A 25,489-nucleotide genomic window follows, 5' to 3' on the forward strand; every position below is an offset into this window, starting at 1 on the left:
CTAATCCAGATCCATTTTGTAGTGAAACATCCCCCTCTCACACACCCTGAACATAAATTATTACTTGCCTGAGAAGCTGTGGTAGTAACATGGAAAGTCAGTACCCTGAATTTAAAGCCTGACATATGACCACAAAGAGATTCCTTATTCTTTACTTTAAACACATGCAGAACACCAGCTCAATTTTTGAAAATGCTGCATACCTACATCTTTCAGTGACATCATCAGACTAAGGGGAGTTTAGCACTTCTAAATGTTAAATTCAAGTGCCTAAATATGTTGCAGGTTGAGAATGTCTTGCCCATGGCTGTTTAGTTTGAAGAAGAGGAGGCTAAAGGGAGACCTCATTGCTCTCTGCAACTACCTGAAAGGGTGTTGTAGAGAAGTTGGTGCTGGTCTCTTCTCACAGGTAATTAGCAAGTGAACAAGAGGGAATGCCTTCAAACTGTAACAGGGTAGGTTTAGACTGGACATTAGGAAATTTTTTTTTCATAGAAAGAGTAGTCAGACATTGGAATAGGATGCTCAGAGGGGTGGTTGAGTCACCATCCCTGAATGTGTTCAAAGGTTATTTAGATGGGGTGTTTGGGGGTAGGGTACTTCATAGAGTAGAGTTAATGGTCGGACTTGATGGTCCCAAGGGTCTTTTCCAACCTGAATGATTCTATGACTTTATGAAATTCACAAGCACTGCTCAGTTTCAGGAGGTTATACGGCTCTTCACTACTTACTGTGCCCATTACCAAAAGCAAACAGTATTGCTGTCAGTGTAACTCTAGGATCTTGTAATGTGAAAAGTTCAGTCACAGAACACATCTTTTTTTAAATGACTAAGAAATATAAAATAAGCATTGCATACATAATGGAGATGCAGGGCCCTACGAGACCAATTCTGCATTATAAAATTAAGCTGAACATTAATTAGGAGTGAATTAATATTTTTACATGACAAAGCACATTGACTTAAGAATGGAGAGACATGCAAAGGAAAATGCTGCATATTTTTATCTAAATTGGGCAGATCTAAAGTGAAAATACAAATTATGAAAATATAACCATATATCACACAATCACAGAATGTTTCTGGTTGGAAGAGACCTCAAAGATCACCTAATCCAACGTTCAACCCAATATTCATAGAATCATGGAATTGTTAGGGTTGGAAGGGACCTCAAGGATCATCCAGTTCCAACCCCTCACCCCTCAGGTTGTCTGGAGCCACATCCAGCCTGGCCTTAAAAACCTCCAGGGATGAGGCTTTCACCACCTCCCTGGGCAACCTATTCCAGAGTCTCACCACACCCATGGTGAAGAACTTCCTAACATCCAACCTGAATCTACCCATTTCTATTTTTGTTCCATTCCCCCTAGTCCTATCATTACCTAATACCCTAAAATGTCCCTCATCAGCTTTCTTGTAGACCCCCTTTAAGATACTGGAAGGCTACAATAGGGTCTCCTCGGAGCCTTCTCTTCCCCAGACTGAATAGTCCCAACTCCCTCTGTCTATCCTCATAGGATAGGCACTCCAGCCCTCTAATCCTCCTCGTGGCCCTTCTCTGGACACATTCCAGCATGTCCAGATCCCTCCTGTAATAAGGGCTCCAGGACTGGATGCAGTACTCCAGGTTGGGTCTCAATAGAGCAGAGTAGAGGGGGAGAATCACCTCCCTTGACTCAAGGGTCAACACTAAACCATGTTGCTGTGCACCAGGTCCACATACTACTTGAACACTTCCAGAGATGGTGACTCCACTCTGCCCTGTGTAGACCATTCCAATGTTTGATAGCCCTTTCTGGGAAGAAATATTTCCTAACATCCAGCCTGAACCTGCCCTGGTACAGCTTGTAACCATTTCCTCTAGTCCTGTCACTCAACACCAAGGAGAAGAGGTGGCTCCCACCATGCTACAACCCCCTTTCAGGTAGTTGTAGAGAGCAATAAGACCTCCCCTCAGCCTCCTCTTCTCCACACTGACCAACCCCAGCTTCCTCAGAGAATCCTCACAGGCCATGCACCCCAAGCGCCTCACAAACCTTGCTACCCTGCTCTGGACATGCTCCAGCATGTCAGTGTCCTTCCTATAGTGAGGGCCCCCAAACTCAACACAATACTCAAGGTAGCCTCAACAGTGCTGAGTGCAGCAAGCAAATTTTTCTATTTTTGAATATATGTATTTTTTTCCTTCAAAGGAATTAGATTTTAAAACCACTAGAAATAGAATTTCAAGTTGTAATCATTACTAGAAGGTGCATACTTCTGGATAGAAGTGTGGATAGAGTTCAGTGTTGTTAATATACAAAAGATTTGGATAAAAATAAACATCAGGCATTCATGGCACAAAAAGTAAAGATGGAAGGTAACATCTCTGCAAGAATATTGAAGTACAGCCACAAACATAGATAATAAAAGCAACTTAGTGAAATAAAATGAGCAAAACCTCACATTTTCTGGGGGGGACTTTGCATACTATTGAGTGTCTGTAATTTTGGAACTAAAAATGTTAAGTTAGACATCCACTTCAGAAAACCAAACCCATTTATGGTTTTTACTACTTAAGAAAATAATTTTGCATGCTGTGGGTTTCATAGGGAATAAATTTCCTTTCTGTTCCATGCAGTCAAAATCAGTATTTCTTCTATAGTATCTTACAGCTTATTTCACTTCAATTTTTGCTACTAAGCAAAGAAAATACTAATAACTGGGCGAAAAAAAATCCTCTAGGTGCCTTTCTAGTCATAGGTCATCCAGATTTTCATAACAGTTCCTAAATTCAGGTCAGCTTTCTTTCTGTACTGCTAGCCAGGCTTAGTTAGCCTTTCATTCAGTACACTGGCAAGAGTTTTTGCAGGACAATTGTTCACAATTTCCTCCTGAGGAACTGAAAAGCTTGAAATCAGGAATCTCTAAGAACCCTCTGGGCACTGATGAACTGAAAAGAAATAATTAAAATACCTTGTATGTAGACACTCTTCTAATTCAAGTGTCTCAAAATACTTTAGAGAGATCACTTCTCCTATCAGTGAAAGGTGACTTTATGGTAGCCCTAACAATACTCTGCTCCATATCTGTACGCAAAATGAGAAATATTCACCTTGCTGAAACTACAAGGGTCATTAAAGAGTCTGCAGTTGCCAAGCAACACTAAACAGCAACATCTGAAATAGTCTGGATGAACTTACAGTGAAGGGCTGAACTGAAAGCACTGCAGTGAGAACTCAGCCACTAGACATTCACTAGGGTGAATTTTATCACTAGGTCAGCAGATCTTAAAATCTTGGGTTTATGTTTTCCATAGGTGACACTAATAAGAGTGCACAGTGTCTGCTGAACTGGGGAAAAGCACATTATTTGTAGACCTGCTAATACCTTTCCATGAGGAGAGATAGGATGGGGTAAGCTGACGAGGTGGCAACATGTGATTCCCTTACTTAAAACAATAAATGAGAGAGGAAAAAAATGAGAGAAGTCAGTAGAGAGCAAAAAATACACTTGCCAACAAAGTTGGCTAATATCCCAGGCCTGTGGAAACTGGCAGGCACAAGCTGGACTGCTGGGCTAATAAATACAGCAGCTCCTCTACTGGCTCTTCCACTGCTACAAGGAGTGCCTCACTGCCTCTGTGAACATGCAGCAGCAGCAGCACAGATCTGACTCCTGCATCCCTGCCAGATGTTTTTCAGCTGAGCTCAGAACAAATTTCCTGCAGAATCAAAGCTTCATCAGCTGGTATTTGTAGAGATAAGCCTCCAAAGATTAGGTCAAAATTGGTCTGTGAGGGATGGAAACTAAGGTCCTATTACCATGAAACATTTATTTTTCAATAATATAGAGGCAGGAGATGCTCAGAGATTTCTTGTTAATCCTGGTAAAATAAGTTACACTTGCTTCTCCTCTAATAACCTCCAATACAATAAAATGCTAACAAAAAAACTTGTACTTTCTTGGAATTTCTACAGATTTCTGCAGAAATCTTTCCACCCAAAGAAAAATTATGTCCCATCTTTCACTAAAGAGATGATTAAAGTCTGGATTTTGTCATACAGCATGAGAGAATTACATCTCTCTCGTGTGTGTAACCAGCCCAAACAACTCATTCACACCTGCAATGCTCCTAGTCTCTAGGGTCTTCAAGCCATGGGCAAAACCCCACCATTATCCACTTCTCATTGTCTAGTTGTCTCATAAGACTATTCCTTCTAACTGGGATGGTTTATTAAAGTGGATGACCACATGGTTAAGTCTCCTCAAAGATGCAGCAAAAATAGCCCTTCTTATATCTTCACTGCAGCATGCCACATCACACTATTGCTTATATGTTCTCTTTCACTCAACAGAGACCTTTTAGCACAATGACCCTGACAAACCAAAACCCACCTCTCTTTCTTAGATGAAGGTGACAGAAATTATTCAATTTAAGAAAAAGCAAAAAATAATAATAAGGGAAAGGGAAAAAAGAGAAAGAATTGAAAGGGACAGAGAAAGAATGGAAAGGGACAGGGAAAGAATGGAAAGGGAAAGGGAAGAAAGGGAAAGGGAAAGGGAAGAAAGGGAAAGGGAAGAAAGGGAAAGGGGAAAAAGGGAAAGGGGAAAAAGGGAAAGGGGGAAAAGGGAAAGGGGGAAAAGGGAAAGGGGGGAAAAGGGAAAGGGGGAAAAGGGAAAGGGGGAAAAGGGAAAGGGGGAAAAGGGAAAGGGGGAAAAGGGAAAGGGGGAAAAGGGAAAGGGAGAAATATAAAGGGGACAGGGAGAGAAAAAGAGAAAGAAAAACCAGGAGAACTCTTAAGAGAGTGGCACAGGAACAGAAGCCCCCCTCAAGGTTATCAAATGTAGTTCTCTGCAGTTCTAGGCAGCAATTTAATGGGTGCTCAATAGAAAACAGTTGAGAGAACATTTGCTCTGCAAGCACAAAACAATGTAACAAAAAATTTTGGACAGAAATTGCATGGGCACTGCAGAAGCTTTCTGTGAAGGAGCTCATATACAGTGCGAAACCAGGCATTATGAGAGCAGCAAGGCTTTGCTATATAACCTTGTTTTACGAAACTACAATAAAACTTATACTAAAGAACACTACAGTTGTATGCTCAGTACAGCCCTGTGTTCTTTAACATCTTTATTGATGATCTGGATGAGGGCATTGAGTTCATCATCAGTAAATTTGCGGACGACACCAAGCTGGGGGCAGGAGTTGATCTGCTGGAGGGTAGAGAGGCTCTGCAGAGAGACCTCAACAGGCTGGACAGATGGGCAGAGTCCAACGGCATGAGATTTAACACATCCAAGTGCCGGGTTCTGCACATTCGCTACAACAACCCCAGGCAGAGCTACAGGCTGGGGTCAGAGTGGCTGGAGAGCAGCCAGGCAGAGAGGGACCTGGGGGTGCTGGTTGATGGTAGGATGAACATGAGCCTGCAGTGTGCCCAGGCAGCCAGGAAGGCCAATGGCATCCTGGCCTGCATCAGGAACAGTGTGGCCAGCAGGAGCAGGGAGGTCATTCTGCCCCTGTATACTGCACTGGTTAGGCCACACCTCGAGTACTGTGTCCAGTTCTGGGCTCCTCAGTTTAGGAAGGATGTTGACTTGCTGGAGTGTGTCCAGAGAAGGGCAACAAAGTTGGTGAGGGGCTTGGAACACAAGCCCTATGAGGAGAGGCTGAGGGAGCTGGGGTTGCTTAGCCTGGAGAAGAGGAGACTCAGGGAAGACCTTATTGCTCTCTACAACTACCTTAAGGGGGGTTGCAGACAGACAGAGGTTGGTCTCCTCTCCCAGGCAACCAGTACCAGAACAAGAGTACACAGTCTGCGCCAGGGGAGGTTTAGGCTGGAGGTCAGGAGGAAGTTTTAGACAGAGAGAGTGATTGCCCCTTGGAATGGGCTGCCCGAGGAGGTGGTGGGGTCACCATCACTGGAGGTGTTCAGGAGGAGACTTGATAGGGTACTTGGTTGTATGGTTTAGTTGATTAGGTGGTGTTGGATGATAGGTTGGACGTGATGATCTTGAAGGTCTCTTCCAACCTGGTCTATTCTATTCTATTCTATTCTATTCTATTCTATTCTATTCTATTCTATTCTATTCTATTCTATTCTATTCTAAGAAAATAGATAATGATGCAGTGGTATAACCAAATGTTTAACTTTCTCATCTTCCATGCATGCATCCCAGTGCATGCATCTAATTACATAATTGTGGTGGGTTAACGCCCTTTTCTGAAAACAAAAAAAACCAAAGCAGGGTGGAGGGCTTGCGGGTACTTTACCCTCCCTGCAGGGCGTTTCCCCCGGGAAAGCTGAGTCTGTTCCACTCCCCCCTCCCTGCCCAGCCAGGGTATGAAAAGCAGGACATCACAGCTGTTGGATCTCCTTTTTGGCTCCTGCCTCTGCTGGATGAGAGCTACTGCAGCTGCCCTCCTGCTCCTCAGCCATGTGGCCGGACCTGATCCTTTTCCCTGCTGCCTCCGCGCCTCCTCAGAGAAAGACTGGTTTTGTACTGTTCTTTTCTGTCCCACTCCCATCCACCCTTGTTCCTTGCCCTTGTGAACTTTTCCTGTTATTGTCATATATATATATATATATATACAGTTTAAAGAAAAATTCTTTGCCTCTCTACTTGCAAGCCGACTCCAGATTGTTGTTTAGAGGATTTGCTCCTTACCCCTTTTTTCCTTTCCCTCTCTGTTTGGAGGGAGGAGGTGGGGGGGGGGGGGAATGGGGAAGAGATTCTCAGCCTTTTCCCCATTTGGGCTTTTAACTCCCAGTTAAGGCTCAAACCACTACAATAATGATATGCCATTTAGCAAATACACCTGAGAAAAAAAACCTTTTCAAACATCAGTTCTTACAAAATGCTCATGAATGACTTCTATGGATTCTTTCATGGTACACACAAATTAGCCACCTCACTTTAAGGTATAGAAGGATTCAAGATTATCAAAGTATGTTTAAGATGAGTAAGGAATCATTTATGAAGCAATAGAAGATAATTTAATAAGTATTCTATAATGAACAGAAGGCACATGGGATGAACATGAAAAGTAATCCTAACTGCCCATTCATGTGACTTTTGATAACACTACACTAAGAGGATGGCACTGAGTGGTGCACCATGACAAACTCGGCCACGTAACCAACCACATGGTAAACTCTCATCTAAACACCCTGGCTGGGAAGGAGAAGAAAGACTGGAGCAGGAAAACAAGACTTTGCAGCACTGTAACTAACTACAGTTGCTTCCTGTTCTAATAAGTGTCTGGTGAGTATTTAGGCTGCTAAACCTTTTAGAGGACTTTTTTCTTTCTTGGTGAAATGGTTGCAACTCAACCGAGAAAAATTTCAAAACTGCAACTGATTTGAAAAGGCAATGCAGATAAGTGGCCTTACCATGGAGAATTCCAACAGACACCAGAGCAGCTGTGAGGCAAACACTCAACATTAGCACTGCAGTGTTACCACTAAAAGGTTTCCCATCATTTGTTTTTCTTTATAAAGTAATACCTAAATACTAAAGACTAAGTTTTTAAATTTAGCTCCTAATTTAATACGCAATTACTGCTGCCCTGATGGTGTTTTAATGGCAATATATTTTTATTGGTGACTTCAAATGAACCTCATCTGATCACCTTAACCCTTCTCTCATCATGCTTTAGTTAATGACTCATTACCTGTAGTCACACCAGGGACATCTGTAAGGCTTTTCTCCGGTATGGACACGCTTATGTCGTGTCAGATGCGATTGGGTTGTGGAAGCAAAGTTACACTCATCACATTTGAATGGTTTCTCTCCTAGAAGGTGACAAGAGAAGATATGCGTTATCAGTTTTCATCCACAGAAAAGGGAGAAAAGTCTAAATTGCATATCCCCTGAGATGGATTTTAGTCCATGTACACACAGAAACTGAAAATACAAAATAACTTTCCAAGTGCAATTATTACTTATTGCAAAATATTATTCTTACTATGACTTATGCAGATCGCCTGCCAGTTGATTTCCGAAGTGGTGTTACACAGCAGCAAAAGGGAGGAGAAATGGGGTAAGCATGTTACTAGGCCTTATTTCATGAAAATATTACCACCAAGTGACAGGTGTTCCTATCACCCTACATTTTCTGTTGAAATTGGGCCCATGAACAGCCCTGAAAGCAACACTGTTGGAGATCAAAGGCAATAAATCACTCTGAAGTGTGTATTCTCTGCCTGCTTAGAAAGGAACATCTCCAGGAGGAAAGTGCCTTTGTCTCTCATCCTGGATTTTTCATCTTACCCATTACATAACACACATAAACCAGGTCTAAGGATATGAACCAGAACTCAGTGCTCCATTCCTCCTCTCTTGCCTGCTATCTTTCTGCCCTTGTGCATCTTTTCTGAACAGTGGGCCAATTTCAGCAGCAGAACTTGAAAGACACTTTCCATCATACTTGAAAGGTTACAGCAGTCTGGTGAAGTTTCCACTGACTGGAAAAGGGGAAACATAACCCCATTTTCAAAAAGGGAAATATGGAAGACCCTACTGCTCAGCAAGATAATGGAACAGATCCTCCTGTGAAAAAAGACCGAGAGAACTGGGGCTGTATAGTCTGGAGAAGAGAAGTCTGAGAGGGGATCTTAGCAAGGGGTGAGTGTCAAGACAAGGTGCCAGTCACTTTTCAGTGGTGCTCAGTGATAGGACAAAGAACAATGAGTACAAGCTAAAACACAGGAGGTTCCACCTCAATGTGAGGAGACAATTCTTTACATTGAGGGTGATAGAGCACTGGAACAGGCTGCCCAGAGAGGCTGTGGAGTCTCCTTCTCTGAAGACTTTCAAAACCCACCTGTGTGGCCTTGCCCTAGCTGATCCTGCTTTGGCAGGTTGGGCTCAATGACCTCTGGAAGTTCCTTCCAACCCCCAACATTCTGTGATTCTGTTATTCTAGTCAATAAGTTATGTGTCAGCAGAGGGCTCCACCCCTTAGAAGACACTAAGAAAAAGTCTCATGACAGCTACACACCCTTTCATGCCTAGCTAAGACACCTGCATCCTGTTTTCCAATTGCTTGCTCAAAAAATATCCCATCTGGCTTACAGGTGCATGCAGTTACTATTAAAGGAGGCATCAGTTTTCTTTTTATATGGAAAAGACAAAAAGCAGCTCTCAATTTATGCAATCTTGATTGTATTGTGCAAGCCTTCAGAAGTATTTATCCTAAAGACTCCACAAGGAATCAACATCCATAACTGAACAAAAGTGCTAGAGATGGACACCTACCTTGTAGACCATTCAGAGATCTATAATAGGAGGTTTCAAAATTCAGCCATAAAACTCTTAGCAGGTACTGTTTTCAGGTTTTCAGATTGACAGGAGGCACATCACCAGCAGAAGACATGGCAAAAGGCCATCCTCAAGCAGCAATGCCTCCAAGACAGATTTTTTCCCAGCCTGCTTAAAGCATGAGACACTCAAGACTTCCTACTTGAGACACTCGAGACTTGCCAGAATTCTGAGAAGAGAGACAAATCTACAGTTTTCCTTCTTGGAGATTGTTGGGGTTTCCTTCCACCCACAAGAAAAAAAGAAATGCAAGATCCTAAGTGTCTGTAACGCTGTATGGAAGGACAACTGAACAGCTTCTGAAAGCTCCATAAAGAATTGGAATAATTGCTTTTAGCAGCTGCTGCAGAGAATACCAGCCACAATTTTTCATTTATTGTTTCATGGGACAAGGAAAGGTGAGGGGGCAGGACACAATGTGGAAGCCTCTATGCTGGACAAATTGAGACTTCTAGAAAGTATGTCTTTCCTGCCCCAAATGGGGTTTTCTTGTCAGACACTGACTGACTCCCTTCTCTGGAGAAGCTGACTCTTCCAGCAGCTTGAATGGTACTGGCTGCTGCTTCAATTAAACTCTCTGGGAGGCCATAGACTCCCTAGCAACGTAACCTGTTCTTGAACTGAACATTTCTTGCGCCTGATTTATTTTATCTTCTGGTATTAAAAGAGATAGCAACAATTTCAACCCTAAGTAGTAAAGCCACAGGTATTTTAGATAACATACATACTTATTTTAACTGCTTTCATTTAAAATGCATTAGAACCTTGCCAACTCACCCCCTTGTAAAAAAACCCACAGATCTGAACTGAAAGGATATTTGTAGTTTGCCATTCAGGGGAGGATGCATCAGGTAAAGGCTTGATGCTCTGCTGGGGCAGGGCCAGTGAGGCTGACAGACAAGTGAGGGTCCACAGAAGCCAGGAGGGCTTGCAAAATCCATTGTGACCAAGAAGAAAAATTATAATCCTTGCCTGCTGCTCCAGGAAGTTTCTCCTTAGGAAATCCTTGGGTCTAACTGCTCCTGTCAAGTGGACTATGTGTAAATCTCACCTGACAGAAAATACATCACAGCATTACCTCACAACAAAAGCCAGCTAAACTGGGAGGGGAAAAGACAGCATAGCATGGCTTGTAATTCTTAGCAGCTGCACATGGGAAAAAATATTTAGTTGTATGGAAAATTTGCCAGGCTAATAGGCACAGCCAAAAAAATCTAAAAGAAGGCAAGCTATTTCTTTGGGTTGGGGCATGTTGAAGAGCATATTAGCTCTAGCAGCAGTACTTTTTACCTGTTTAATTCTTCCTCAGACCTACTCATTTATGTCCAGGGTTTTTTTGGTCTGCCTTATCTTTGAGCCAGGATGCTCTTCAGCAGCCTTTGTGTCCCAGTTTTCCTTACCCACTTCCTGCCCTCAGACATTTCAGGCAATAAATTTTATTTTTATACAGGCTGCCACTGCGTATCCCAGGAGGATTTTCCCTCACCCCAGTCAAGGATATAATTCATGGAAAATTTAAATAACACTAACTAAAAAATATTGTCAGTAATTTTAAAACAACACTATTTAATGAGTATAAAATATTGTATCCAATACTGTGAGAACAAAATCTATGTATTTAAAAATTAATAAGGGTAAAAACTCCCAAACCAACCCCACCTTACCATTACAGAAGACTTGTCTGTGCCTCATCATCTCTAACTTTATCCACAAACCCCATGAAACAGAAGCATATGTGCCCCAAAATGATCAACAAGCTCTGTGGGGAAAAAAGGGGAGGACACACATGCCAAGCTCAGGGATCCACTGTTTTGGGGGAAGGGGTTTCTTTTGTTTTTAACAGAAGCACTTTCAACAAGCTGTGTTTCCTAACCAGTGGCTCAAAAAGAAGTAGTTTTGGCTTTCGACTATACTGCAAGCACATTCTGAAGTGTCTCAGTTGTTTAAGTCACCAAACAATGAAAAATTTAGTTCCAACAAGCAAAGTTTGGGAAAGCAACTGGTAAAAGGGTCAGATCATAGGGAATACCAGTCTTTATCAAAGCAATTATTAAACCTGCTGCTAACCAGTTAGCCTCATGAGCTCTACCCATTCTGCTCTTCTAAGATGATCATGACTAAGGCTTCTCTTTTCTCTTGTCTCTCCAATTCACACACCCAGAATCACAGAATCACCAAAGTTGGAAGAGACCTCAAAGACCATCAAGTCCAACCTGTCACTACAGACCTCATGACTAAACCAACTTCTTATAACATCTATCTCAGCTTTTTTTTCTTTTCCTCCTCCCTCCCCTTCTTCCCCCCTCCCAATTACAGCTTTGTTTTTCTTTCCTTCCTCTTTTCTCTGATTTTACCTCTTTCAAGTTCTCTGTCTTTGAGGATAAGCTTTTTTTTAGGATGCAGCGCATACGCTACTGCAATCATAAATTTCTCTGTGTAGCTATGTATTTAATGTGTACATTTTAAAGGAAAACTGAAATAACACAGAGTATAAATCCTGGTGATAGATGTTGATTTGTGAATGGCAAAATGAAATATTTATTTACACTCATAACTGTCCAGATAATTTCTACCTATGGATTAGATACAGCATTTACACGAATGCGCAACAGAGGATCCAGCTTCCACACCAGTGAAGGGAAAGAAGTAAAAAGCAAATGGCACCTTCAATTTGCAAGTCTTACACAACTAATCAAGATCGTAGTAAGGTGGAAGAACCCTTACTGCAGTTATCTCAGTGAGACAGTATTGCTTTTAGCCCTATTTCTCTTTCACATGATGTGGTGAGCAGCACAGAAGGAATGCTGTAAGTTTCATGTGACTTTAGGAATGAGTAGATCACAAAATGCAGCCATCTGTTTACACGTTACAGGATTTTTTTCTTATTTCCAACTATTTCTAGTGTTTGTTAAGGCTGTTCCCTGGAGAAGCACTTAAAGGCTAGTGAAGCCTGAAGTATATTAAAGTAAATTCTGTTTGCTTTAAGTCTGGTCAACTTTTTTTGCATTTAAGACATAAAATTAAGTACAACCTTGATCACTTGCATTCTTATGAAAAACCCTGTAGATGCTATAGGGTTGCTTTCCCATAGTAAAAAATGAGTGATATTTATACACTCATAAATGGGAAAGAAAACTCTTCCACTAGACAATTTCTCTTAAGTAGAGAGAAAGTTTTAAGATAACCAGGTTTTTGGAGTTATTTTTAGCCACAGGTTTGCTATAATCAAGTTCCAAACTCTGCTGCAAACACATAGACAGGCATAGACAGAAAAGGAAAAACAACACAGCTGAAAAGAGTAGTAAGTCTTTTTTACTGTGCTACATTATAATTTTTTTAAGCTGTGGTGGGGAAGTTGAAGGAAGAAGCTACATTATACATTAAATTCAATGCCAAGTAATATAACTACACATTAAAGTCAAAGAGCAGTTCACATGAGAAATAGAAACGCAAAGTGAGTCACTCATCTGGATAAAAACACATATATTATTAAATTTTCTTTCTTTATTATGTTGACCTATAAATGTCTTGAGAAGTGCAAGACTGAAATGAGTGAGCAGAAGAAGCGACCATACAAACAGTGATCTGTATAATATAAGCTACCATCTTCCACAATTCATGAAACTATCTGAACAAAGACACAATCTTCTTATGTTCCATAGGCTCAGGGTAACTTACAGAACTGCTGTGCAAAGTTTCCTCACCCTCTAACGCCCTGCTACAGCAATGTACTGGGGGTGCTGGTGGACAAAAAGCTCAACATGAGCTCTCAATGTGCACTTGCAGCCCGCAAAGCCAATCAGATCCTGGGCTCCATCAGGAGAAGTGTGGCTAGCAGGTCGAGGGAGGTGATCCTCCCCCTCTACTCAGCCCTGGTGAGACCCCACCTGGAGTACTGTGTCCAGTTCTGGAGCCCCTATTACAAGAGGGATTTGAAGGTGCTGGAACGTGTCCAGAGAAGGGCCACAAGGATGATCAGAGGGCTGGAGCACCTCTCCTATGAGGACAGACTGAAGGAGTTGGGGCTGTTCAGTCTGCAGAAGAGAAGGCTCCGAGGTGACCTCATTGTGGCCTTCCAGTATCTGAAGGGAGCCTACAGGAAGGCTGGGGAAGGACTTCTCAGGATCTCAGGTAGTGATAGGACTAGGGGGAATGGAATGAAGCTAGAGGTGGGGAGATTCAGGCTAGATGTGAGGAGGAGGTTCTTCCCCATGAGAGTGGTGAAGCCCTGGAATGGGTTGTCCAGGGAGGTGGTTGAGGCCCCGTCCCTGGAGGTGTTTAAGAGCAGGCTGGATGAGGCTCTGGCCAGCCTGATCTAGTGTGGGGTGTCCCTGCCCATGGCAGGGGGGTTGGAACTAGATGATCCTTGTGGTCCCTTCCAACCCTGAATGATACTATGATACTATGATACTTCTATGACTCCCAGAAAGATTCCACCATACAAGAAGCTAATGTAGGCTGCCTTGGTGAAGAAGGTGAGGATTGGAGTTTTGCAATTTGCAGGAGTACTAACCAACACTAAAAAAATAACTTAATGCAAGAGAACAAATTCTGTGACAGATCAGCACTGCTGGACTGAGCCAGCTACTACAGCAGGAAATGGAGGTTAATGGGAAACAAGCAGAAGGGGTAATAACTATAGTGATACCAAAAGCCAGAGAGACAAAGGAGACCAGAACAAAACCATAAAAGAGTAATTTTAAAATTATGAAATAGTTATCCTTGCTCATTTTCTCTTATGCAAAGTCCTAACTGATCATGACTACGGTAAAACCTTTAAGTGACATACTATTATATGTTTCTTTGGGGCTGTGTGCTGTGGAGGCTATTTACCCTTTTTTAATTATAAAATTCAGATAATTACTTAAATTCTTTGTGGAATTTAACTAATTCTAAATTCAGCCCACACTAAAATTTGCAACTTTATTTATCTTCCTATCTTCAGACTGATTTTCTCACTGGTAAAAGTATTTCTCCAGGTACATAAAAATGATATCATCTGAAAAGAGAGGAACAGAGTAAGAAATACCAGAATTGAGAGCACTAAAAGCCTAAGTGGCTGGTCCTACAGGCAGTCGTCTCTTGTGTCAAATATCTATCAGCAGCTGAACATTTCTCTGGGGTGTCAGGACACCTTGGGCCTTGAGGCTGGGATGAGAGGAGGCTTGTTAAACCGGTTAAGACTCCTCAACTACATGTGAGGATTTGCTCATTTGCCCTTGAATCAAGGGTCTCTGACAGGTGATAGAAGTAAATCTTGGATTGGAAGATGTTCTGTGTCAGACCCCTAGACAGCTGGTATTACAGTAGGGAATTATTTAAGCCATTTAGACTATTTTTGATACCTATCCCTTTCAAACCCGATTGTAATTTGCTTTGGCATTCTGCTCTGGGAAAATTGTGCAACTGGGGACCCAGAAGAAAAAACACAGGTACAAAGAGGAGTGAATGCAGCTAAGGACTGAGATAAAGTTGTGCACTGGATGAAAAAAATGGAAACTCATGTAAGCACACCAATGTGGGCAAAGGTGGATCGTGTCATTCTCTTTGAAACAAATAGAAGCTGCAGATAATTTTTCTGCTAAAGAATCACCTCTGATTGTTTGTGTCAGAGAGGCAAACACCAAAAAGACAGATCCCTCTGCCTCTGAGATACTGTCCTGTAGAGTATAAAGTTAATAGCAAAGTGGTAACAAACCTCCAGTCCTGACACAAAGTTATGCCTGTTAGATGCAAGCTTCACAATCTACAAGCTGTGAATCCCTGTGATCACAGCACAAAAGTCTGTACTGGCAAAGAAGAGCAGGATGCAACCAGAAACCTGGTCAGCTTTTCACCAGGAACATACCACATTTTCAGCCTCATTTTGCACATGAACCAGGAAACAGAATATTTTTTCTATCTGCTTATATGTATACAGATATATAAATAAATAACCAATAATTCTTTTCTGAGGAACTAGATATGGATTCCTATAATAGATAAAGTCATGAAGGATAAATACAAGAATAAGCATCTTTTCCACTCTGAAATGACTGTTTACTGTATGGCTGCACTGACTAGGAGTCCTAGACACATGCACGACCCCAGCATGCCACGTGGCAGGCCACTGAAAAACCAAAAGGCAGTTCCCATCTTGCTGATAACAATAACTTATTTCTGCTAAAGGAAAAAAAGCACACAAAAACATTTCTATTCTTATCCTACATTTGGTACACTTCAGCCAACATGTGAAAATTCTACAAAGCTTCAGAAACATGGAAACTGCTAGTTACAACTAAAGCATACAACTTCCATGCCAGAAGTTGCAATTGCACCTGCTATCATTCAGAGAGTGCAATACTGTGAGAATTTATTATATTTACTAAATGCCTTTTCATGGACACTAAAAATACAAACTTTCTGAAGCGAATGAGAACTGACTGTGGCTGTAGTCTCACACAAATGTATGCTCCTTGCTGGATGCATGGTTACTAGTTAGACTTGCAAGCAAAATTAGGCCCTTCATTTTTTATGCTTTTATTTTTTTATATAGCTCATCCATTTCAATCTGAAAACCTCATATTTTTGAAAGCATCAGATTGTCTTCCAAATACTGTTGCCTTAATGGGTGGAAAGTGTGGCTTCAGGCTCTTAAGAAAGAGAGTAGCTGCTCTCCAGAAAAATAGGTGCTTAGATGTTATATGTCCTGAATCAAGGTTAGTTTATTCAGGGAGCATAATAAAATCTCCATATGAGATTCCTTTACATAATCCATGGAGAATTCATGATGTATCAACTACAGCTTCTCATTTGTTAGCCATTTCTTTCCACTGTACATTAGACAATGGTCACTTAATCCATGCAGCAATCCCTAATGATGTTACATTATTCTTATGATAGTCAGTAAACCAAAAACTACAGTGGCTTAAGTAGGAACACTTCTGTGTCTGTTTGAACAAATTCTATTCAAATAATCAAATGCTTACAAGGAACTACTGAAAAGCACAATTACGGTAAATGTATTAATAAATGTTTAATACACTTTTTCTGGTCTTCCGAAGCTAGAAACCAATTTAATTTTATCTGATATTAATTTTTTTATAACTAGGCAGTAGAAAAGCTTTACTAATTCTGGGAGAGAAATCCTGCTTTACATGCCAACCATGTGGTAACTCTTAAAGTTGCACCTATTAATTACAAACTATCTTAAAATTACAAAAGGGCAACTGAAACAACACTAGCTTTCAACTATGTCTCAGTCCAAAATAATGGATTAATCTATATGTAGTCTCTAATTTTCACCCAGGGACATTCTAGCAGACTCTTGCAAAATCTTCACAGTAGGTAATCTATTTGGGCCTTGGGAAAAAAGGAAAAGAAAGAAAAAAAATAGACATTGCATCCGTTTAAACACGAAAGCCAGTCTTTACAGTTCTACTTCCTTCGTAGAAAACAGCAAAAATAACGCCCCCCACAATCTCCTCCAAACAGTTACTCAAACTCCCAGCTAACAGATTTGATGCAGACTTTGGGCATACTGATTTGACAAAAACGACCAAAAAAAGCCAGCACGGAGCCGAGGCATTCTTTGTGCTGTAGCCTGCTATTTGACCAGCGTTACTCCCCAGTGTAGAGGGACTCCCTCGCTCGAGAAAATGTTGCAGAGAGTAAAGACAGCTTTACTGACCTGTGTGCTGCCGCCGATGCTTGGTGAGGGCATGACGTGTCCCGCCGGCAAAGCCACAAAGGTCACAGAGGAACGACTTCTCGCCTGTTGCAACAATAAACAGATGAGGGACTGCGGAGGTCACAGATCATTAAAACATATCTATCAAGGCTTTCAGGGTTACTAATTCCTCCAATCAAATGTTTCCATGTAAATATGTCAAATGGGAATGAAATTACCACTGCGGTTTATTGACTGTGATAAAATCTGAAAAGCACCAGTGAACATAATTACATACTTGTCAGACCCATAAAAATTAGCTTTATTATCAATGGAATGGTTTTGTACAACTTCATTTCTGTTAGATGTCTTCCAGATGGGGCTGCTTTATGCACTTGAACAGTTTTTATGCATATCCTGATTTTTTACAATTCCCATACATCTGGCCTTTCTGTGCTGAGTAAAGATTGCCTGGAAAAAAAAGTTAATACATTGTATATATGATTCTGCTTAAATAAAATAATTGAATTTACCAACAAATTAAGGGTACTGAGAAATTTTCAACAGACTCGATCACAGTCAACTTTAGTTACCTTCTATTTATCAATAAGTATTAAATTATTTTGAATATACAGTGGAGCCCAGGCAACAATAAAAGTCACATTATTCAGTTCCAGTGGCAATTCAGCACTGTTTATGTTTCTAAAGTTTTCATGAGATAAAGAAAACCGGTCTGGGGATTGCTACTGAAATTGCTGCAGAACTCATATTGTTCATCTTCAAATGACAATTCTTCATTCCAATCCTCTGGACCAATTTGAGAGATTTTGGCAAGCTCAACACTCATTAAAAGTGTGTAAATGCTTTCTTTTTAGCATTTTTTTTTGGTAATAGAGGCTAGGTTTTTGCCCTGTTTTCTATGAAGACAATCTATCATTTCATAGCAATATTGTTACTCAGTATGTACTAACATGCACAGCAATCTCAACCCACGAAGGCCACAGAGAAGGTCATTATAAATTAATAACGCTAACCTCAGATATAGACCTCAGTAACTTAAGATAAGCCTAAAATTAAAATTATTTCTTTTAAAACCCAAAAAAACCCAAACTGCATTAGTCATCTGGAGCCACACTGTCTCCTTTTCCAGTAAGAGCATAGAGGGGGCTGGTGGGGCAATGATGCTGAATTCATTGACACTAACAGTCTCCTTCAAATTCTTCCCTGTGGGGAAGAAAATGTAGTTTCTATAAAAGATGGCTGGGTTAAGAGGTCAGGTGTCAAATTACCAAGTCCTCCTGTGAAGACAGAGGGATGGAAACCTCCATGTTTAGTCCCACATAATCAGGCACACTAATACATGGGCTTCCTGGAAGCGTACAGTGCCTTGGTTAACTTTGGATGCCATCAATATAAACAGGAGACTATCTCATGAGTGGGAGCTCCCCAGAGAGCACTGCAGAGACCAGCTGTCCTCTCCCACTTGTGACTTTCCCAGGCAAACCCCAGTTCCCCACTGATTACTGCCACGCAGGAATCCCTGGGCCTCTGGCTAACAGAAAGAAAGAAAATCCTTCAAAGTTTCCAAGCAAGACAATCCTTCAAAGTTTCCAAGGCAATTTGAACCTAAATCTGCCTCTAAAATGGAGTCATAGAAATGCTGATTAACATCCACCAGGTAGCTAGGCTACAAAATGTGATCAGCACATATTAATCTCCATTTCACAATAAAGCAAACAGTGTATTGCTATTTTCTGCACCCAAATGTGGTCAAAAACAGCTGTTGCAGGTTAAGGATTAACTGGTATACCATAAAGATGAAATTCCCCCAAGGCGTGATAATTCTCAAGGGGGAGGCATCGGATACTGTAATATGTTATCCCACTCCCTTTCCTGTATGAGAAAGAAGAGAAGAGAAGAGAAGAGAAGAGAAGAGAAGAGAAGAGAAGAGAAGAGAAGAGAAGAGAAGAGAAGAGAAGAGAAGAGAAGAGAAGAGAAGAGAAGAGAAGAGAAGAGAAGAGAAGAGAAGAGAGAGAGAAGAGAAGAGAGAGGAAGAGAAGAGAAGAGAAGAGAGAGAAGAGAAGAGAATGAGAAGAGAAGAGAGAGAGAAGAGAAGAGAAGAGAAGAGAAGAGAGAAGAGAGAAGAGAGAAGAGAGAAGAGAGAGAAGAGAAGAGAAGAGAAGAGGAAGAGAAGAGAAGAGAAGAGAAGAGAAGAGAAGAGAGAGAAGAGAAGAGAAGAGAAGAGAAGAGAAGAGAAGGAGAAGAGAAGAGGAGAGAGAAGAGAAGAGAAGAGAAGAGGAAGAGAAGAGAAGAGATGAGAAGAGAAGAGAAGAGAAGAGAGAAGAGGAGAAGAGAGAAGAGAGAGAAGAGAAGAGAAGGAGAAGAGAAGAGAAGAGAAGAGAGAAGAGAAGAGAAGAGAAGAGAAGAGAAGAGAAGAGAAGAGAAGAGAAGAGAAGAGAAGAGAAGAGAAGAGAAGAGAAGAGAAGAGAAGAGAGAAGAGAAGAGAAGAGAAGAGGAGAAGAGAGAAGAGAGAAGAGAGAAAAGAGAGAAGAGAGAAGAGGAAGAGAAGAATAAACCAGGTTGGAAGAGACCTTCAAGATCATCGCATCCAACCTATCATCCAACACCACCTAATCAACTAACCCATGGCACAAAGCACCCTGTCAAGTCTCCTCCTGAACACCTCCTGTGATGGCGATTCTGCCACCTCCCCGGGCAGTCCATTCCAGTGGGCAATCACTCTCTCTGTGTAAAACTTCCTCCTGACCTCCAGCCTGAACTTCCCCTGGCGCAGCCTGAGACTGTGTCCTATTGCTATACAAGGAGCAGACCTTCTGGTCAGCTATCCTTTGGCTCTGGGCATTTTGGCTATCAGCTGGTGCTTTTGCTTTCGGCTGTGTGAGAGGGAGGCCTGGCTGGCAGGAATCTATTTTCTGCCACGCAACAGGGCTAGGCCATCACCAATTCTGATTGTATATATATTCTTCCCTTAATGCCTTTTGTAAATATTATTTCTATTTAATTTCTAGTTCTGTGTGAGTGCTTTTATTTACTCCTTTGGGGTAAATTCTTCATTCTGTCCTGCACTGCTAGCTCAAACCAGAACAAGAGCAGACTGAAATTTTGCAGGGTTTTGGTCTTCTTGGAAAATTTGGTCTGCTGATGAGAGTATCTCAAGACAGTATCTAGGGTGCAAAATAATTTCAGTGCCTCTTTTTAGGACTCATCTCTAGCTATCTGTACTTATTATTAAATAATAATTAAAAAAAAATAAAAATAAAAAAAACAAAACCAGAAAAAGTAAGATGGAAACCCATCCTAACTGTCAGATGAAGAATATGGATCTGCAAAAATCCACACCTTGAGTACTGTGTCCAGTTCTGGGCCCCTCAGTTTAAGGAGGACATCGAGACACTTGAACGTGTCCAGAGAAGGGCAACAAGGCTGGGGAGAGGCCTTGAGCACAGCCCTATGAGGAGAGGCTGAGGGAGCTGGGATTGTTTAGCCTGGAGAAAAGGAGGCTCAGGGGTGACCTCATTGCCCTCTACAACTACCTGAAAGGTGGTTGTGGCCGGGAAGGGGTTGGTCTCTTCTCCCAGGTAACCAGCACCAAAACAAGGGGACACAGTCTCAAGCTGCACCAGGGGAGGTTTAGACTCGAGGTGAGGAGAAAGTTCTTCACTGAGCGAGTCATTTGTCATTGGAATGTGCTGCCCAGGGAGGTGGTGGAGTCACCATCCCTGGAGGCGTTCAAGAGGAGATTGGACGTGGCACTTGGTGCCATGGTCTAGTCATGGGGTCTGTGGTTACAGGTTGCACTCGATGATCCTCGAGGTCTCTTCCAACCATGGCGATACTGTGATACTGCGATATAAAAAAGTCTGAACTTAGTGCACAAATGTTTGTCAGTAATATTATTGCTGAGGTTATACACAGCTGTTACACAGAGATTTCTGCACACTCTCTTTCCTTTTATTTTTTATTTTTTTTAATCAGGATCATCAGCATGTAGCACTTCAATTCATCAAAATATCAAAGAAAAAGAATAGAAGGACTACACATAATGCTTAATTATAATTAAATATTAATTTAATTAATTAATCAATTTAAAATATAAATCTTTCTAACTAGCTGCAATGCCTAACACCCTAGCATAAAATTCACACTTTAATGTTAAATGCTGTTCCATGCCCACTAAGAAATTTCTCATCATCTATATATTGTCATAAATTAGCTCATGTTGTGTTTAACATCTAGCAGCAGACTTCAAGTATGGCCTGCAGCTTCATACACTAATGAGGACACAGAGTACCCACAGCATCTTTGCAAGCTCATGGATTTACTGGGTAGTTTATATTTGGGCCTTCTGAACAGCTTTTTGAGCCACAGAGAAATGATTCAAAAGCACTCAACAGCTTTAAAATAGGGAAATTGATCTATCCTATAAAATGATTTGCCAGTTAAATATTCCTCTAGGTCAGATCTGGGAGCTCTCATGAAGGCAGGGCTCTTGAGGGAGTCAGTGAGGCTTAGGATTTGAAAACAGGAGACTGGAGAAGATTTGCCCCCTTTTTTCAGCTCAGGAAAGGTGGTGGTGCATTTGATTTTCTGCAACAATCATTTTCAGACACACTAATGACTACATTAACTTACTTTTGTACGTCTCACGGCATATGCACTAAATACATATCCACACAAACACACAGAGAAAACTTCATCACCTGTGACTTGAAGTTCAACTGCACACTATTTCTTAGCCTGGAGCTTGATGTGGGTTGCAACCCTCATATCTAGATATAATATTTCATTTGATGTTATAGGCATGTATTTATTGATACGCAGATGCATTTTACATTCTTCTGGATGTGCTCAACAATTTTATCATTCCAACTTCAAAATTTGTGACTTTTTAAACTTTTAGGAAAATGCAATGGCAATATTTCACTTTTTGTACAGGAGGCTGATCTACCTTGCCATGTTTGTATGATAGCAGAAATGCAATAGAAAATGGCCCTTTTCTTAACAACTTGAATTAGTTTCAAGTGTGCCATTTTGCATTCAAATGTAGAAAGACACGGAAACCAATCCTTTATTTTCTATTAGAAAACAGCCACTGTCCCCTATCTCTCATTATGGTGCAGACTACAAGACCTAACAACAAAAATCCATATTATTGATCTAGCCAAGTCTCCACAATTATTCTTTAGAAGGAAACGCCGACGATAAATTACATCTGCACTGGCTTTTCATCTGCTGTTCGATATAAGTGATCTCTCAGGGCAGGCTGGAGACCTTAAATCGTCAACACCCTTGTCAAAGAAGCTAAGGAGGCCTGGGCTTCCCACAAACAGCTTTGGAGGAACTTTTAACCTACAATTTCAAGCTGTAGCAGAGATTTTTACAAAATGGGGAAGGATCTGTTTTGGAAAAATAAACAAATGTTTTTATTTCCAGTTAAAACACTGCATTTGATCTCTGTGAGAAAATGGCCAGGCTTTAAGTACAGAATGATTTTTCCAAGTCTCTTTTTCACTTTCCCAACCACACATGTCTAAGTTCCTAGAAGAGCTCAGATAATGTAATGTCAACCTTATACCACTTTTCTTTATGTACTATAATTATATGAAGCCTAATAGAATTTCAAAATCTGCATTCCATACATTTATTTCTTCTGAAACCAGTGTCACATATTGGTTGTATGAAAAATGATATTTACTGTTATTAGCACTGAATGGTATTTTTAAGGACTTCGGCATATTTCACAGGCACTTATTTTCTAGACACTGCACTTGTCACAGCTAAAATTTTATTTAACTTCAAACCTAGAATTAACAATGCCTGTTCCCTTGCTAAGGGTTCTGTATAGCTTAAATCAATTAAATTTAAATACATATTTTACAAAAATGCTCACTTGACCCATCTGAAATACATCACCAAATCTAAATTTTTTTTTAGTAATTATGGTTCTCTGAAGAAAATCAAACCTGTATTTCAGAGGGTATTTTACTTCAGCATACAGTGCCACACACATACAAAGGCTGCAAGGAGAGAAGAGGATTCCTATTAAAAATAACAAGTGCTGAAGAGCTTATTACTTCTGCCGCTTCTTCTGCACCTGTACTCAGTTAACTGAGCTTCTTTACATAAAACCTGATTGGGTTTAGTTGCCAGCAGCTCTATCCACTGTTTAATTGATAACTGAAGGATTATCACAGACGCTGCTAAGATGACGTCTACTTTTACACGTTTTACTTTGCTACAGCAATGAGTTGTGTTTTAATGATCATTCCAGAAGCTCAATTAAACCAAACTCAGATGTCAAAACCCTAATTTCAGGCCATGGCACGCTCATCCCCTACTCTGGCTGGGCAAGAACAAAAAGCAGAGGCAGGCAGCCTCCAAAAATGATACGGCTTCACTAACTGGCATGGCAACAGTTGCTGCCTTTCTGCCTTCACCATCCAGACCTCAGCCTGCTCTCATAGCCTTAGGGAGAAACACGTTTCAAACCTGTGTGAGTCCTATAGTGGTCCTTCATGGCAGAGGCTGTGAGGAAAGAATAATGGCAGGTGGGCCAGATGCACTTGAATGGCTTCTCTCCTGTGTGCAGCTTCATGTGGTTGTTCAGCGCCCACTTCTCCGTGAAGCTCCTGTCACACAGGTGACATGTAAATTTCCTGGGTAGGCAAGAGAGGAGGAATTAAAAGCCCTTACATGGACAAAGCAAGCAAAGGAGCATGTTTTTAACCCGAAGCATGGTAAATGCATAGACTTTCGTGAAGAGAATTGCAGACCGGGTCTGTCATGTCTGTATAACCAGGCATTGATTTTTCTGTCGAGGCCTGGCACTTCAGCCATTTATTCTCTGCTTTGCGGTTGGGCCCAACGGGTTTGAAAAATTCTGTTACAGTCCAGTCACCCCTGAGGCAAATGTGAGAATAGATTTCACCTGTGCAGGCCCACACCACTTATCCAGGGCACGGGCTGTCAGAGCAAAGGCTAAATGAAAAGCTATCCATACTAAACTACTCAGACACTCACACTGCTCGGTGCCATGCTGCTGCTGCTGCCTTGCCGGCTTGAAATACTACTTGTAATAACGCTGTTGCGATAATAAACAAAAACTGCTTCGAAACGAAAATGCAGTTTTTAAAAGGGGCTGCAGAAATTGAAGTAAGTGTTTTCTGATAATGCCTTCTCCTCCCCAGCGCTACCACAGGAAACATAAAAGATCCCAGTCGTGGCAAGGAAGGGAAGAAAAGGCAATTCATTCTGCTGAGCAGAGCCACCGCGCTCCTTCGCTCTGCCAGATAACTTCGTAAAAGCACGCAAAGCCAGCCTAAATCTAAGGAAGCCTTGTTTCATGTCTAGGTTTTCATGCTGTGATTTTTGTTAAAGCAGATGCCACAATTCAGATGTTTGTGTTTTACAGCTGTAATACTGCAACTGAAAGGGCTTTGTCCCTCTTTCTCATCTTGCTCTGTCAACACCAGGCTGCACCTTCACATTGTGCCTCCCTGTCTCAAATACGATGTGAATTTTTAAGCTGGCAAATTTTTAAAAATTAACACAGAGCTGTAAGCCACAAATAATCTTCTATTATTGTCTCCCATGGCAGTTTTAATGTTTTGTCATGTTTTGCAGGAATAAAATTAGTCTCCCCGCTAAGAAAAAGAAATAATTGGACAAATATATAAAAACCTGGAGATACAAAACCAGAGGAATTCCCTAAAAAGGTATCAAGCAAATATGACTGTGTATACAGAGATATCTCAATGGAGACAATGTAAAGCACCAGGTAAGCTTTAATACCAAGGTAATCTGCTCAGCCTCATCATACATGTGAGTTTACTTATCTAGCAGGATGGAAGCACACTGTGGGGTTATTGCTACACTCCTGTTAATTCAATAGCAGCAGCAAAAAAACACACACCCCACAATCTAAACTCTGACACTGCTGCTGTTATTTAAGTGTTCAGTATTACACTACAAAAAAAAAAATCTCTTATCTGGGAAAAATTCATACAGGCAGAGGTGCTGCAAGAGTCTGTGCTCTGCAGAGGACATGCAGATGCAGTGCAGGTCACGAGGTGATGACAGAGAGAGATGACCAGGGTGTCAATAGGTCAGGCTTATAAGGAGAGTATAGATTTCACTTCTTTTGCCTACCTGCACCAGAGAGGACAGTTCATTTGGCCTTCATGCAACTAGAAATAGGTTTTTCCCATTTAAAAATATTTAGTGAAGTATTTGGTAGATTTCAGAATATTGAGTGATGTTTTAGTAAGAACTGGTTGTCTGATGTGATGATAACTACACCATTTTCAAAGAGCGACTGTGACAGCTTAAGAAATGTCCATGTTTTCACTTGTCTGGACTGTTTTTTCCTATGTTTCCATTGTGAGGTCCATCTTATCCAGTCTTATAAATATGCATCATTTCAAGCAAGTTACAAGAAAATTAACAAAATCAGATATGCCACTGCCCATAATCTAAGGAAAAAACCTAGATGTTTTAATATATTAAGACCATAT

At 41.1% G+C, this 25,489-nt stretch overlaps 1 protein-coding gene across 1 annotated transcript in view; it reads right to left on the reverse strand.

Annotated features, from left to right (window-relative positions):
- ZNF407 (zinc finger protein 407) overlaps nt 1-25,489 on the reverse strand; it is a 372,851-nt gene that overhangs the window by 134,972 nt on the left and 212,390 nt on the right. Inside the window, exons 5-7 of the mRNA XM_068147570.1 lie at nt 23,466-23,632; nt 16,977-17,060; nt 7,659-7,779 (exon numbers count right to left, since the gene is read on the reverse strand). Coding sequence (XP_068003671.1) covers nt 7,659-7,779; nt 16,977-17,060; nt 23,466-23,632 — 372 coding nt within the window. The remainder of the gene's footprint in view (nt 1-7,658; nt 7,780-16,976; nt 17,061-23,465; nt 23,633-25,489) is intronic.

This window comes from Melanerpes formicivorus, unplaced genomic scaffold (genome assembly GCF_026170545.1).
Source record: "Melanerpes formicivorus ecotype bairdi unplaced genomic scaffold, bMelFor1.0.p_v2 SCAF_15, whole genome shotgun sequence".
Classification (NCBI taxonomy): domain Eukaryota; kingdom Metazoa; phylum Chordata; class Aves; order Piciformes; family Picidae; genus Melanerpes; species Melanerpes formicivorus.